The following is a 14,944-nucleotide window of genomic DNA, read 5'->3' as shown; positions in this document are numbered from 1 at the left end:
CCCTAACCAGGGGAATACTGATCCTTCCAGGCCTTGTGGGTATGATTGAGGGCTGTAATTTATTTAGCTGCTGAGTCTGCCCTTTCCCTGCCTGTCAAAAGGGCTTCAAAGCTGCCACACCAGGAACTGTTTCAGATTACAGACTTCAGCAACTAATGACCCATGTCCTCCCTTCAGTAGTGAAATCCCAAAATGGTCCTAGGAGAGGAGAAATAAATCCTGACAGCTGCTTAGAGGTCATCTTATAACTAAATCTCCAGAGAAATGTTTTTAGGTTGAGAAAGAGTTCTTCCCCCCAACCAAAAGGAAAGGAAAAGAAAGGAAAAACATGAGACCAGTGCCCAGAAGGGTGTCTGCAGCTCATCCAGGTGTGCTCTGAAGACCAAACCTCTACATCAGCATTTAACAGGAAACTCTTGAGCTTCTCTACCTCTCAGGAAGCACAGTGGAATCAGATAACATGGGAAGCACACACACACACACACACACACACACACACACACGCTTCACCTGGTCCTTCCTGCAGGTCTCTGTAGGAAATGAGTTTCTGTGGGTGAGAAAATGAGACCAGGTGATAGTCCAAGGAGGCTGTAATTTTAGAAGACCTACCAAGAACATTATGTAGGAGGCTTGGTATTCTAAATCCCGGAAGCCTTTTTACTTTTTTCTTTGGAAAGTATGTGAATGATTGTAATGCTGCTTTGCTTCCCAAACTGGGCAGTGAGGTAAGGAGCAGCAGCCTCTGCCACAACAAACAACAGCAAAACTGTCATCCTGACCACCATGGAGTTTCTTGAAAGAACTTACCTTGTGAATGACAGAGCCGCCAAGATGTATGCCTTCAACCTAGACAGGTAACAGACATCAGTTTCTGCCTCACAATTTTCTATCTTGACTATTTCATAAATCCTCAGACCCTATTGCTTCAAAACTGGAAACTTTCACTCTCCAACTCAGGGGCAGTTTGTAAAATTTGATAAACTGTTGACTGATCTGTATGATTTGCATCCTGAAAAATGCAGATTTGGTTCCTTAAATGCACAAAATATACACTTTATTAATATAATTTTCACCTGTAGTTTATCTTCCAGGAAATAGGTATATGTGATCGAATGTGTTTACCTTTCTTTTCCTCAATTATTCTCATTCTTAAAGTTCTAAGCAAATTTTATTAAATTATATTTAGAAAAAAAAATTAAGGCTTTTCAACTATGTGACAGAATTGTGGCTATATTGTTCTTTAAACTAACTGCTGTTTTCTTAATCATAAAATGCCATAATCAAATGTACACAAGTATAATGAATATAGCTGAGTTTAATGCACTACAGAATTCTAGTTCCATTTAATATCTCCACGGTACCACATACAGTATATTCATTCAACTACTATTCGATTGAATACACCTGGATATATAACAGGAAGAAAACATTTCTGCTCTCAGATCTCTGTCCTCTTGCAACCTTTCATCTAATGTGGAACGCTCATAGGAAATAGGCAATTATAAAATAGCATAGAAGTGTCATCCTGGGGGTGTTTAATGAGAAAATCTCAAAGGAACCTAGGTCTTAGCTGGACTTTAAGGGTCACAGAAAGCACTTAAGAAGTGGTAGAATAAGAATTGAAAAGTGAAAAGGAGTTAGAAAAAGGTTAGGAAAACTCCATATAGAAAATAGGATTAGGGGATATTTTTCAGACTGAGATAATTGCCTGGTAAAAACAGAGACATGTAAGAATAAGAGTGGGTGTATTTGGAGAGTTCGAGCTGAATGAAGAGCAAAGAGAAACATGCAGAGTACATACAGATGAATGAATAGAAATCTGAAATGAATTCATGATAGGAGGAGAGCTCAAGAGAATACATATAATTAATGATATGTGTAATGTCTGTGTTTGTTTCATGGAACCAAATTCATATTCTAAAGAGTAGCAAATTTGTGCTTGATAGCATTAAACGTCTAAACAGCTGTAAAGGTAAAGGAACTTCTTTATAATTTTGCCTTAAAAATATTTGGTAGAATCTAGCACATCTATTATCTCACATTATAAAAGTTATTTTTCTTAGAAAATAATATTAGGTGTGATTTATTAAGACCATAAATAATAAATCCTCATGTTAGGTCAGACAGAAATTTTAGACAATGAATTGTTAATACTATGGACACTATTAAAAGAGCATCTCTACATTATTAAAATAACACTATCTCCCTTCTCATTAAAATAGACCACTGGCACTCTGTTACACAAAGTGTGACAGTTATAGTTACATTATACATTTATAAATTTATAGTTACAGGTTCTCTTTCACTTCCTAAACGGGTATGGATTTCAGGATATGGTGATGATAGAAACTGTCAAACTCATTTTTATTTTATTTTCATATAATAACAGTTGAACTTGGGAGAGATGATTTATGCTGATCCGTCATTTTGCCAGTTAGGAACCTGAATGCCAAAGAGAAAAAGTTCAGATGTCTAATTATGACAGAGTTGGGGTCTGAACACACACCTCCTGTTTGTGAATTTAGTGTCTGCTTCCTCCTCCTTCACCTCTCCTGCACCTACACTTTAACCTTGTGGCCTCCTGAATCTTTAATCTATTTCTTCCTGAGGTCACATGAACCTTGACTTCTTCACTTATTCACTTCCTTTTGTCAACTTCCCCAACCTCGTTTCTCATATATTTTCTTCCGTCTCTATTTCCCAGACAACTTATTCCTCGGATAGTCCTTCTCTTTTCTCCTTTCTTCTCTCTTTTCTACTTATAATCAGCTTTCCATTTAAATTGTTACCAGCATTGAGAAACTTAATCTGAAGGAATCTTTTCTCTCTAATTCCACAAAAGGAGTGATTCATTTATCTATGGCTGGGCTACAAACCAGTCCCAGAATGTAGTAGCTTAAATAATAATCATTGTGTTATTCACAATTCTGTGGGTTAGTGGGGTTTGCTCATGGAGCTGCGTTCTGCTGGTGTCTGTGCTCTGCCAAAAGTTCCCAGATGGCTTTATTCACATGTCTAGGGGTTTTGTACCAGCTTTTGGTTAGTCTTCATTCTCTTTCCTATGGCCTCAAATATTTCCCCCCTATAAAGGAGTCTGCTATGGATTGAATATTTGTGTCCCCCCCCAAATTCACATCTTGAAGCCCAAACTCCCATGTGACTGTGCTGATAGGACCTTTCAAAAGGTGATTAAGGTTAAATGAAGTCTCCAGGATGGAGCCCTGATATGGTAAAGTGATATCCTCATAAAAGAGGGAGAGATACCAGAGATCCCGCTCCACAACATGAGGTTATAACAAGGCAGCCATCTATATGTAGGCCAGGAAGAGAGCATTTGCCAGAAACCGAATTTTCCAGCACCTTAATCATGGATTTTCAGCCTCCAGAACCACGAGAAAATAAATTGATAACAGAAGTTGCACATGTAGTGGACATCAGAGGAAATAGATTCCACTTAATTAGATAAGCCATTCCTAAACACATAAAAGAGCAAACAAGTAAATGTCAGCAACATTGGGCCCATAGGGGATCAGTATCCAGAATTGCTAGAGTTTACTATTACAAAATCTGCAAAGAAACAGCAAAAAACAACCCATGCATAGTAAAAAGAGCAGGGAATAGAAACTGCCTTTAAAAGAGCCCAGGTGCTGGACTTTGTTCAGAGTAGTCATTATAAATGTGATTAAAGAACTAAATGATATCATGCTTAAAAAATTAAAAAGAGGTATAATGGCAGTGTGTCATCAAACAGATAATGTCAATAAAAAGATAGAAATCATAAAGAAAAGAACCAAATGGAAATTCTGAAGTTGAAAGTGGAATAAGTAGAATAAAAAATTTGTTAAAAGGACGCAGTAGTAGATGATGAACTGACAGAAGAATCAGTGAACTTGAAGACAGATCAACAGGTATGCAACATAATGAACAAAGAGAAAAAAAAAAAGGAGTACAAAGTAACAGAACCTCAGGGAAATGTAGCACATCCTTAAATGCCCTAACACATTCATGATGGGAGTACCAGGAGAAGAGAAAAAGGAGGAGAGAAATATTTAAGGAAATAATGTCTAGAATTTTCCAAAATTTGGTGACAATATTAATCTATACATCCACAATGGTCAACAGATGCTATGAAGAATCAAGGAAAATGGATCTACACTCTTATATGTCATAGTGAAAATACTGAAAACAAAACACACAGAAAAAGTCTTAAAAGTAGCAAGAGAGGAAAAAAAGGTAAATTAGTGGCTGTCTGGAGTAGAGTTGTATGCAGGGAGATTGAGGACTTACTGCTAATGGGTACAAGGCTCCTTTTTTGGGCTGACGGACACGTTCTAAGATTGTGGTAATGGTTCTAAGTTAGATTGTGGTAATGGTTGCACTCTGCAAATATGCTAAAACCCATTAAATTGTATACATTAAATGGGTCACTTGTGTGGCATATGGATTATATATATAGGTTGATAAAGCTGTTTTAAAAAGGAGAAATTGGACACTTGTTCTAGGATGAGAAATTACATCTGATTCTGCTAACATTTCTATTCTCCACCCCCTCTAGCTCTCTCCCCTCAAAACACTTCTTCACATCACTCATTTATTTCACAAACATTTAATCAAGCATAATCTCAACAGATGTGTACTGAATATCTACTGTGTTCAAGATGAAGTCCCAGGCATTGAATGCACAGGAGTCTTTCTAGTGCAGATGGAGGAAAGTGGTTAAAAGGGTGAAACGGGCCAGGAACTGCTAAGGGATATATGAATGTTTTCTCCCTCTTTGATACTTATCCCGTCCTTAGGAATAGAGGCTCAATTCCCAGGGTTAATTCATACAAAACTGATGCCTTATTGTCACTTGAGTAGAATCTAGAATAATGGATATGGACAAAGGGTGAACAAAAGAAAAGCTTGCTTTTTGTTTATTCAAGCTCTCACATAAAATTGCTTAACCTAAAGTTATTTCTCTTTAAAAAATTTTTTTCTTAAAGTTGCCTATTTTTTTTAAAGATTTTATTTATTTATTTATTTGCTTGTTTATTTATTTATTTATTTATTTTGAGAGAGTGAGTGAGAGGGAGAGGGAGAGAGAATCTGGAGCAAATTCCGCACTGAGTACAAAGCTCCACTGGGACTTGAGCGGTCCCAAGACCATAAGATCATGACCTGAGTGGAAACCAAGAGGCTGACACCAAGAGTCCCACACCTAACCAACTGAGCCACCCAGGCACCCCTAGCCTAAAGTTATTTCACAGTACAACTTACTTTATAGTTTCTGAAGAACAGTGATAATCATGTAATGTGAAAATGGTAGACTAATGTAAAAATCCACACTTTTTGTGCGTTTATCTTGTTCCAAACACAACTCTGAAGTATTTATATGAATTAGCTAAAATCTCAGAGTGACCCTGTGAGAGAGATGTTATCATTATCCCTTTTTGCTGATGAGGAAATTGAGGCACAGAGAAGTTATTTTCTTAGAGTCATATGATTAGTGAGTGGTAAAGCTGGGAGTCGGCTTAGCAATGGGATGTCAAAGCCCAAATTCTCAGCTTCCTCCCAGTACTGTCATCCACTCAGCCTATCTCAGAAACTGGTATGCCCTTCGCCTAGCTGTTGTAACCAGAAATCCATGAGCCATCTTCCAGTCCCACCCTTCCCCCATTCAACCTTAAATAATGCTATTGGTTAGTAAGTCCCATTGATTGTACCTTCCAAACATCCCTCCTTATGACTGCTTCTTCCCATTTTCCTTCTCATAGCACTGGTCCAAATTGCCAGTATCTCTGCTCCAGCCACCTCCTAAATGGTCTCCATATTTTGTCTCTATATTCAAGCCTTCTAAGCATCACCAGAAGTGATCATTTTAGAAATGTGAACCACATAATGTTTCCTGCTCAAAACTTTCCAACTGCCTCTCTGCAGACTTTGAAGAAAAGGAGACCCTTTTTAATGGTTCACAGAGTTCTACATGATTTAATTTCTGCCTACTTTTCTGACGTCATCCAATGTCACTCTTCATCTCACAGTGGCCACCTATGTAGTTCCTTTTCTGTCCAGGCAAGCTTTTGAACAAGACAAGCTCTTTCTTGCCTCTGTGCCTTTGCACCAGCAATACCCTCCACTTGTGATGTTTCTCTTCCATGTAAGTCTACTCCTGGTTATCCTTTAATTCATTGTGGAGATATCTCTACAGAGGTGCCTCCTATTACGGCTCTATTTAAAGTAGCCCCAGCTTCTCTTGCCCAGTCACTGACCACATAGCCTCTGTGCCTATCAGCTGGCTTACTTTTGTCTGCCTCTGCTTAAGATACAAGCTTCTAAGGTCAGGAACTTAGTCTCAAGGACCATGGTATCAATTAGCATCTTTGTTAGTGCAGGCACATTGCAGGCATGTAGTACATATTTGTCGAATGAATGAATACATGATGTATTGGATATGCATGGTGGGATGTAAGCTTTCATCTTCTAATAGGAATAGTGATTTTAGGTTCTTGGGAGAAGTGATGTAGAAGCACAAAATAGAAGTGATTTCATTATGTAGTCAACATATGAAATAAGAGGGTGGAAAGTATTACTAGCTCTACTTTAGAGACCCAGAAACAAAGGGGTTTAACATCTACCATCAAACACACAGAAAATACAAAAGAAAAAGAAAGGCTTCACCAAGATCAAAAAATAAACTTCATATTCTAATTAGTATTTTAAGAAATGAACTCAGTTCTAGGCTATTGCAAGAAAATTTCTGAGTATTTCCTTATTTCTCCTGTTCCTCCTCTTTTTCTTTGATGCTATAGTAACTTCCTCTGCTCTGGCCTACTATTCCTATTCTTCAGAGCTTCAAACCATCTATGAATTCATGGGAATCTATGATGATTTATTCACAATTCAGTTTTTGATGCATTATAGCATTTGCTTTTTAGAACCTTCTTAAAATTCTTCTTAGGATTCACATCATTTTTTAGATTAAGAGCCTGTTCTGCATCTGTAGGTACCCAGACCACTTTGCTCTAGTGAGGCAATGAGAAATGTATTTTAATTTTGGCTTTTTAAGTTTTGGGGGGATTACAGACCTTTTTAGGAGCTCAGTTAAAACTGTGGGCTCTTGCATTCCTCCCACATAAAACACAAATATACATATGAACACATTGTATCCAATTTCAACGGAGTCTCTGAAACCCATGTTTAGATAGCCTGCTTAGTATCTCACGGAACAATCTCAGCTTAAACTATATTCGTATTGGTTAATCTTTGAGTCTAGGACAACAAAGCAGTATTTAAAAGTAAAAACTGGCCAGGTTTCTTGCACTTTTCTTCTCATGAGATTGCCCTGAGGCTGTGTCCCTAGTAGGAATCCTGCCTTTGTCTGCCTTCTGCACTGCCCCCAGAATAAGTTCTTTCTCCTGGTCACTTGCCACCTGTTTTCTCTGGCCACAAGATTAATGAAAAATATAAAATAAAGCAAAGCTTCATATGACTTCAGCAAATCAGTGGTCATATGAATAGTGCCAGAACAATCGGTGACCCTGTCTTGCTCATGTTGCCTTTTCAGCACAAAGGAAGAGGAAACCTCTATCATGCTTTCTTTTTAGTTCTCTGGTTCCACGGAGTTGATGGCCACTGGTGACCCACTCTGCCCCATGATATATATTTTTTATTATCAGATTATGTATCACATTACAAAGGCAAAAATGTGTAGATATAAATACTTTATGTGCTTATTGCCAAATGGTTCCTATTCTAACAAACAAGATTATTGGGAACTGTTCAAAATCCTGAGTGCTATTAACTTCATCCATATAAAGATTCCAAAGTCAATTTGGCAATAAACGCCAAAATCCTTGAAAATGTAGATACCTGTTGACCAGACAATTGCCCTTTTAGAGTTACATTCTAAGATGATAATATAGAGAGTAAAGATTAACTATAAAGATCAACAGCCCCACTTATATAAGCAAATAAATGGAAAAGAATGAATTGTTTAAGGAAATCAGTTCATTATGTATGACATATTTATGTTAAATACAGTGCTCCCTTTGTGTTAAAAGTAATAGTGAAGAGTATTTAATAAATTGAGAAAATGTTAATAATACATATAGCTAAGAATCAGGTTCCAAAGCTTGTCTTTGGTAGGATTCCATGGTGACACTGTCATTTTATCCATAACCATTCCAGACCTCCCCACTGAGTTGAAGCCATGATTTGGGTAGCATCTACCGCAATCTCAGCTCCAGGGGTCAGCATGGTAAGGTTTAGCCAATCTGATTATAACAAGGTCAAGCCAACTAGCCTATTCATGTTCCTCTGGCTATAAAAGCTGGTTCCCATTTGGCCAAATCAGCATGCAACTCAGGACTCTTGTTTAGGACTTGGGAGTGGACACTGTCTCTTCTGTATAAGAAAAGGCAAGTACACAACTCTGATTACCTTGGGCAACCATTCCACTACCATGAGGAAAACCAGCCTGCAGTTAAAGTGTACTTAGAGAATGCAGAGCGATGCATCTGGAGTCTTCCTAAATCAGGTTAAAGCCTAATATATCTAGATTTTTCAGTTGTAGTACCAATAATTCCCATTTAATAATTAATCTAGCATGAGCTTTGTTTTCAGTACTTGTAACCAAAAACATTCAAATTAGTTATGGATTCTGATTATATTTTAAAAAGGCGTGTTTATATATTACAAAGTAAACAACAAAATATCAGCAATAGTTGTCTTTTGGAGATAAGGTTACCAGTGATTTTTCCCCTTGCTTTGTGCCAGAGTTCTATTCTAGAAAATCTAGAATTACAGAAATTCATCTTTAATGAATATATATGTTAGTTTATTCAGGAAAACTAAAATATAATGATAATGAGGATCATAATCATCACCATCATCTAAGCCAAAACCTTCAGACCTTTAATTCCAGATGGTAATAAGACAAATGAACTAGCTCTTCAAGTGGAGGTGAACTTATTTCTCTTTTTATACCTTTCAAAATCATGGATGCTAAGTTCATTCTAAGAATCTTATTAATGTCTTCTAATAACTTTATTTAAGAAATTAAAGTCTTATCAGCTCAAATTCATGGACATTGATACTGCCATCAGTAGAGATTGGTTTTAGGTGTACTGAAGTTCAGGTAGGGGGCAGAGTGGAGCCCAGTGGGAAAAAAACACTAGGTTTGGAATCCCAGTTCTGCTGTTTCCTGGTTATTCAGTCTCAGGCAATTACTTAACCTCTGTGAACCTTGATTACTTCAGCTAAGAAACTATGGGATTGGACTGAATGTTATCTACTATCTTTCCATCTATGAAATTCTAGAAGTCTATACATGCTTCTAAATAACATTTTATATTTGAGAAGAGCTGATATGTATTGCCTGCTTTAGGAAGTATAGGCAAGATCAACTCCCAATACAGTTTTGATAGATGATAGAGATTGTTTGCAAAGTTATGTTAAGGTTTCTGAGGGCCCACGTGGACTCAGCAAGAGAAAGTGCTATGATCTATTAACAGTGTTGCTGTGGAGAAGAAAGGAAGAGTTTTGGTATTTAATAGTGAGTATCTGAATCAACAGTCAGGCTCATACGCACATATCTAAGATTGCCCTGCCCTCCTTTTTAAAAATGTGTTACATGGGGTCCAAACTCTTTTCAAAATGCAGTAATTTGGAAGAAAATGCATCAAAGTATATCTGCTTCCTTTCTCCTGTTCCTTTGATATCTCGTAATCACTGCTGGTAATAGACTGAATAAGACCTTGACGGAATAAAAGCAAAACCTTTAGTAGTAGAGAATTCAGAAGGAAATTTCTTGCTTGTTCCTTCTCTTGATATTTCTTATGGAAGGATCTGTGAACAGCAACTTCCTAGCTAGTTAGCAGATGTCCTAATATCAGTTCTGAGAACGGGTAGGGCTGTCATTGAGGTATTTGTTTGCAACCATGTTCACTTCTTGCTTCTGTCAAACTCATCGGTAGTGTGGAACGCCAGCAGAAATCCTTGAATAAAGATCAATGTCCTGGAGAGAAGCCAGAGGAGCTGGAGTCAGGAGCCATCTATCACTGCCACAGCAACTCCAAGGCCACAGAGAACAGAGCAAACGAGCAAGTCTACGCCAAGTGGAAACTCTATGCTGCTTCGGGAGTATGCTTTGTTTTCATGATTGCAGAAGTCGTGGGTGAGTATTATTTAAAAAGACTTCTCTGATTAAACAAGCAAACAAACAAAACCCCACAACACCGCAGGACGGTTATCTAAGTTCTCCTTTTAAATAAAGAATTCATATTTTCTGTAAGTACTGAGTAACAATATGCTCATTGTCTATAAGATGGGAAATATTAGAAAACAAAATTCCTCACCATCCCACATTTGAGTAATAACCTCTAATAATATTGTGGAGTGTTTTTTCCAATATACTTATCTGTCATAACTCAGTTTTTTAACATAACTAAGAGCATACTGAATGTTTTTGGCCATGCCATCAAATACTCTTCAAAAACATTTTTATGTCTGAACAATATTCTATAATAACGCTCTCCCGTGATTTACATTACTATCTTTCTATTGTTAGAAATTTAGGGAGGGTTTTTTTTTTTCCTGCTATGTATGGACAGGCTGTAATAAAAACCATGAATAAAGGTCTGCCTGCCTTTCTAGTTGATCTCTTGAAAGAGATTCCTAACAGTGGAAAAATTGATTGAAGGACATAAATATATTTGTTACTTCTTGATGCATATTGCCAAACGGGTATCCAGAAAGCTTAAAACAATTCATATGTCTGCATGATGTATGTGAAAATGATTCTCCAAATCTCTACCAGAACTTATTTTAATCTTTTAGAATCTTTATTAATATATAGGTGAATATCCTTTATTTTAATATTCATTTCTTTGTTATTGTTAGAATATTTTTGCATGCTTATTAGTAATCTATGTTTCCTTTTGTTGATGCATTTCCTGCTTGCCTCTTAATATTTCTTGCTCATTTGTTTTATAGATAATTTGTAATGCTTTATATTGATCTCTGGGAGCTCTTTATATAGTTAGGATACTGAGCTTTTTATATTTGTTATAAGTACTTTTAAGTTTATTGTTTGTCTTTAATTTTTGGTTAGATGTAGATAAGTTTTAAATTTTATATATGTAACTGTACAAACATCCCATTTTGAGCTACTTTCTTTTATTGCTCTTTCACTCTTTTAGTGCTTTCGTCCCTGTATAGTAAGAAGATAAATACCATTTTGTTGTTCAATTTTTTGCATTTAATTTTAAATCAATGTGAGATTAGATATACTCTAAGGACTAAAAATTCTTTTTATAAATAACAGAGTTTTCAGAATTATTTATGGAATAATTACTCCTATTGATTTTTGATGTTTCTTTCATCATTTATCAATATTTTATAAAGAATAAGGGGTTGGTTCTTAGATGTTTTATTGATCTGTATTGCTATTCTCTGTTACTAGTAGCATTTAATTAATGTAGATTTTTTGTTATAAAATCTGTTGTTCTCTCATCATTCCTCATTTAAAAGAAAAAAGGAAAAAAAAATAAAGAAAAAGGAAAAGCTCATTAATTTATGTTTATTATTCTAATTAAACATGAGAACCATTGTGTTCAGTTCCCTCCAAAATCGAATTATGGTTTTCCTGGTATGTAAGATAATTTGGAAACACAAATATTTTTAAAGTACTCAGTTTTCTCCTCCAAGAATATGGTATGTTTCTCCATTTAACCAAATACTTCACATTTCTCATATGTTTTGTGTTTTTAGTTAGTTGGGTTATTTGTTTGTTCAGAGTCAGCCTATTTTTTTGCCAGGGTTATTTAGATGTGTTTTGTTTATTCTTTTCAGAGGTGAAGGGGGTCTTCCTTTTTGCATGTCCTTTTTTGAGGTGATTACTTTTGGTATTCTGGAAAGTTTTCCATTTTGCATATTCATTTTATACTCAACAGTATACTAGAATTATTTTCATTCTAAATGTATTCAACGCATTTTGTTTCTCTCTCATCCATCCTCCTCCCTCCTAGGAGGTAACACTTTCTTGTGCAAAAAACGTATTTCTCTTCTTTTTCAATAAATTAGCTCTCCTGTATGTTTCATATTTTTATCATGTTAAATAATATGCTAAATCAAATCTTATGTTAAACTATTAACTGTTAAGGGAAATGTTTCCTGAGAGATTAAGTATTTCATTATGTGAACGAAGTGGGTTTTTTCCCTAGTTTTTAAATGATTAACAGATAATTAAAGACACTTGTTACTTTTATCAAGTAACTTTTCTTTTAAACATACTGTTAAGCATTTTTTTTGACACATTGTTGATATGTATCATATTCAGAGATTTCCTAATATAATATGGTCTTTGCATTTCTGGCATTATGATGATAATAACTAATATCTATTTAATGTGTATTATGTGCCAGGAACTGTGATGAGTGTTTGCCATTGTGTTACCTTATTTAATCCTGTCAGAATCCCTGTGAGGTAGGTCCTATTATTAATTGCACTTTATATATGAAGAATAGAAACACTGTTGAGTATTCTACTTGAGTAGCATGCTTTGTAAATAAGCAGGCAGTCTGAATTCAGGAGCTCCTGGTGCTAGGCTATCATTACAGTGCCTCTAAGTGGACTGTGGTGGACCATTCTTTCAATGCATTGCTCAGTCTGGATCACTTACATTTTCATTAGGATTTTTTATCTTTATTGATAACTGAAATTGAGAGTTTTATGTTTGGAGCTATTTTTCTCAGTTTTTGAAATAGAGTTATGCATATTAAAGTGAAAAGTTTAATTTTAATGATATTTTTTAAAAATAAAACAATAGAAATGATTTATATAACATTGTAATTATCTCTTCCTTTTAAAGAATTCCCTGGCAAATTGTCTGGCTTTAGAGACAGTCTTGGAAATAATTTTTAAGATAGATTTATTAGCTTCTTCCTTATTTTTTGATGTACTCAAAGTTTCTACTTCTCCAGTAAATTTTGGTCATAATGTTTTTCCAAAGTCTACCATCTCACTGAAATTTTCCAATTTATTATCATACATTGGAACATGACAGTTTCATATTAATATTCTTTTGTTTATTCTAGCTACTTTCTCATTTTAATATTGTTGATATATTTTCTTTTCCTTGATTAACTGGGTGGATATCTAGTTTATTGAGACTATTATTATTATTATCTAAATTTTTCTGTTTTTAATTTAGAATTTTGGTTTTAAAAATATTTGTTACTAAAAAAAAAAGTTGTTACTTTCTCCATGTTTCTTCAGGGTTGTAGTCTTATTGCATGTCTTAATGTCTTGAGTTATATCCTTCTCTAAATATTTTTATGCTTTCTTTTTCTAATAAAATTATGTTTAGCTATGAATTTTATCTATAAATTTTGATATGTCATGTATCTTTTCTTATTTTTCCACCCCCAAAATAAAAAAGGAACACTAGAAACTAGCTGGCATACAGTATTATAAGGTACTATTACTCCATGACAATTCTTACTTGTTACAATCTTATCAATATTTTGGTTTCATTTTCTTCTACCCAAAAGGAGGACTAAATTAATAGTATCTGAGACTAAAGAATAATAGAACCTGCCAAGTTTTTGTTTTTGTTTAGTTTTGTTTTGTTTTGGTTTGGGTTTTGCACTATCATAGCCAATAATCAGAATTAATTGATTTCTGAATCCTATGGAGTCTTATGGCCTCTATATTTATACTCAGACTTTTATCTTTTGAAAACTGGAAAAGAACCTAGACTCATCCAGTCTAAGAAAAATCCAGGGTTGGCAAATAATTTTCCAGTCAAAGATTATAAAAATAATTGATATCACACAATTTCTAGAGCCAGGGTAAGTTTTTTGAAGGAACCAACTTAATAGCTTGATGAAATTGCAAAGAATTTACTTTGAGTAATTCCAATTTGAAAACTCACTGCAAGAATCCACTGATATTTATGCCAGAGATATATTCCTTTTTATTAGTTAAATTCATAAGATTGTGGACAGTATTCTATTGCTTATGTAAGAGACGGACAAAATGGAAAATCTAAAAAACAGAACCTATTCAAAATGTGGCTTAAAAAGGCGATGTTCTGGAAATTTATAGCTTTCCAGATAAAGTACTGGCAAACACTACATGCAAACACAGCTCGGCAAGATGTAGAAACTGGCTTGTTTTTCTCCACTACTTTCTTACTCTGCTTTCCCCAGAATCCATGTAGATACTGAGGACAGACGGCATCTTTTCCCTAGCTGATGTCTAATCAACAGTCTGAAATGAGATGGTCTCCCATTCATAAAACTCATTTTTCTCCTTGTACCTTTCCTATGCCCTGTCATGTTATTTTAAAATTACTTATATTTTGGGGGGAGGGGTGTTGAAAAGTTATTCACTTGGAGTGAGCAAATCAATCTCCCTCTTCTCTTTCATTCTTAATAATTAATTAGTCTATAAGTTCTAATCTGGCTTCAGTTTAGAGCCAGAAGAAAGTGATGTTGTCATTAAGGAATTAAGTGGATACTGACAGACTCATTTGGAATTTGAGCTGCATTGATTTTGAACTGATTTTCCTGAAACATTGCTCTCATCATGTTAAATATGTCTTCAGAATTCTTCAATGGCTCTGCTTTGCCTATTTCAGGGCTTCACAATGTTTCCTCCATCACAGCAAGCACAGAAAATGTTACTGAGTATGGGGGTAGACCCAAAAGTGTGCTGCAGTAGGGAGAAGCTGGTTCAGGGGCTGCCTCTGTGCTAGGTCCCCAGGTGAAAAGAGATCAATATATTTGAAAACTCTGCACTCTGGACAAAATGAAAAGTTCTTACTTTGACTTTCAAGTCATCCCACCCTCTGGCTGCCAAACCAACTATCAATCTTTTTCTCTTACTACTTTACTACATGACTTTTCTGTTTCAGCTGTTTCCCCCATCCTGTACAAAATAACCACTATATCTTAAAGTC

The 14,944-nt window shown here is 35.4% G+C and overlaps 1 protein-coding gene across 1 annotated transcript in view; it reads left to right on the top strand.

Annotated features, from left to right (window-relative positions):
* Nucleotides 1–738: 738 nt before the first annotated feature.
* Nucleotides 739–14,944, top strand: part of SLC30A8 (solute carrier family 30 member 8) — a 34,389-nt gene continuing 20,183 nt past the window's right edge. Inside the window, exons 1-2 of the mRNA XM_041769703.1 lie at nucleotides 739–854; nucleotides 9,957–10,156. Coding sequence (XP_041625637.1) covers nucleotides 784–854; nucleotides 9,957–10,156 — 271 coding nt within the window. The 5' untranslated portion in view covers nucleotides 739–783. The remainder of the gene's footprint in view (nucleotides 855–9,956; nucleotides 10,157–14,944) is intronic.

This window comes from Vulpes lagopus, chromosome 9, assembly GCF_018345385.1.
Source record: "Vulpes lagopus strain Blue_001 chromosome 9, ASM1834538v1, whole genome shotgun sequence".
NCBI lineage: Eukaryota > Metazoa > Chordata > Mammalia > Carnivora > Canidae > Vulpes > Vulpes lagopus.
The sequence above is the reverse complement of the archived record's forward strand: the minus strand, read 5'-3'. Positions and strand labels throughout refer to the sequence as shown.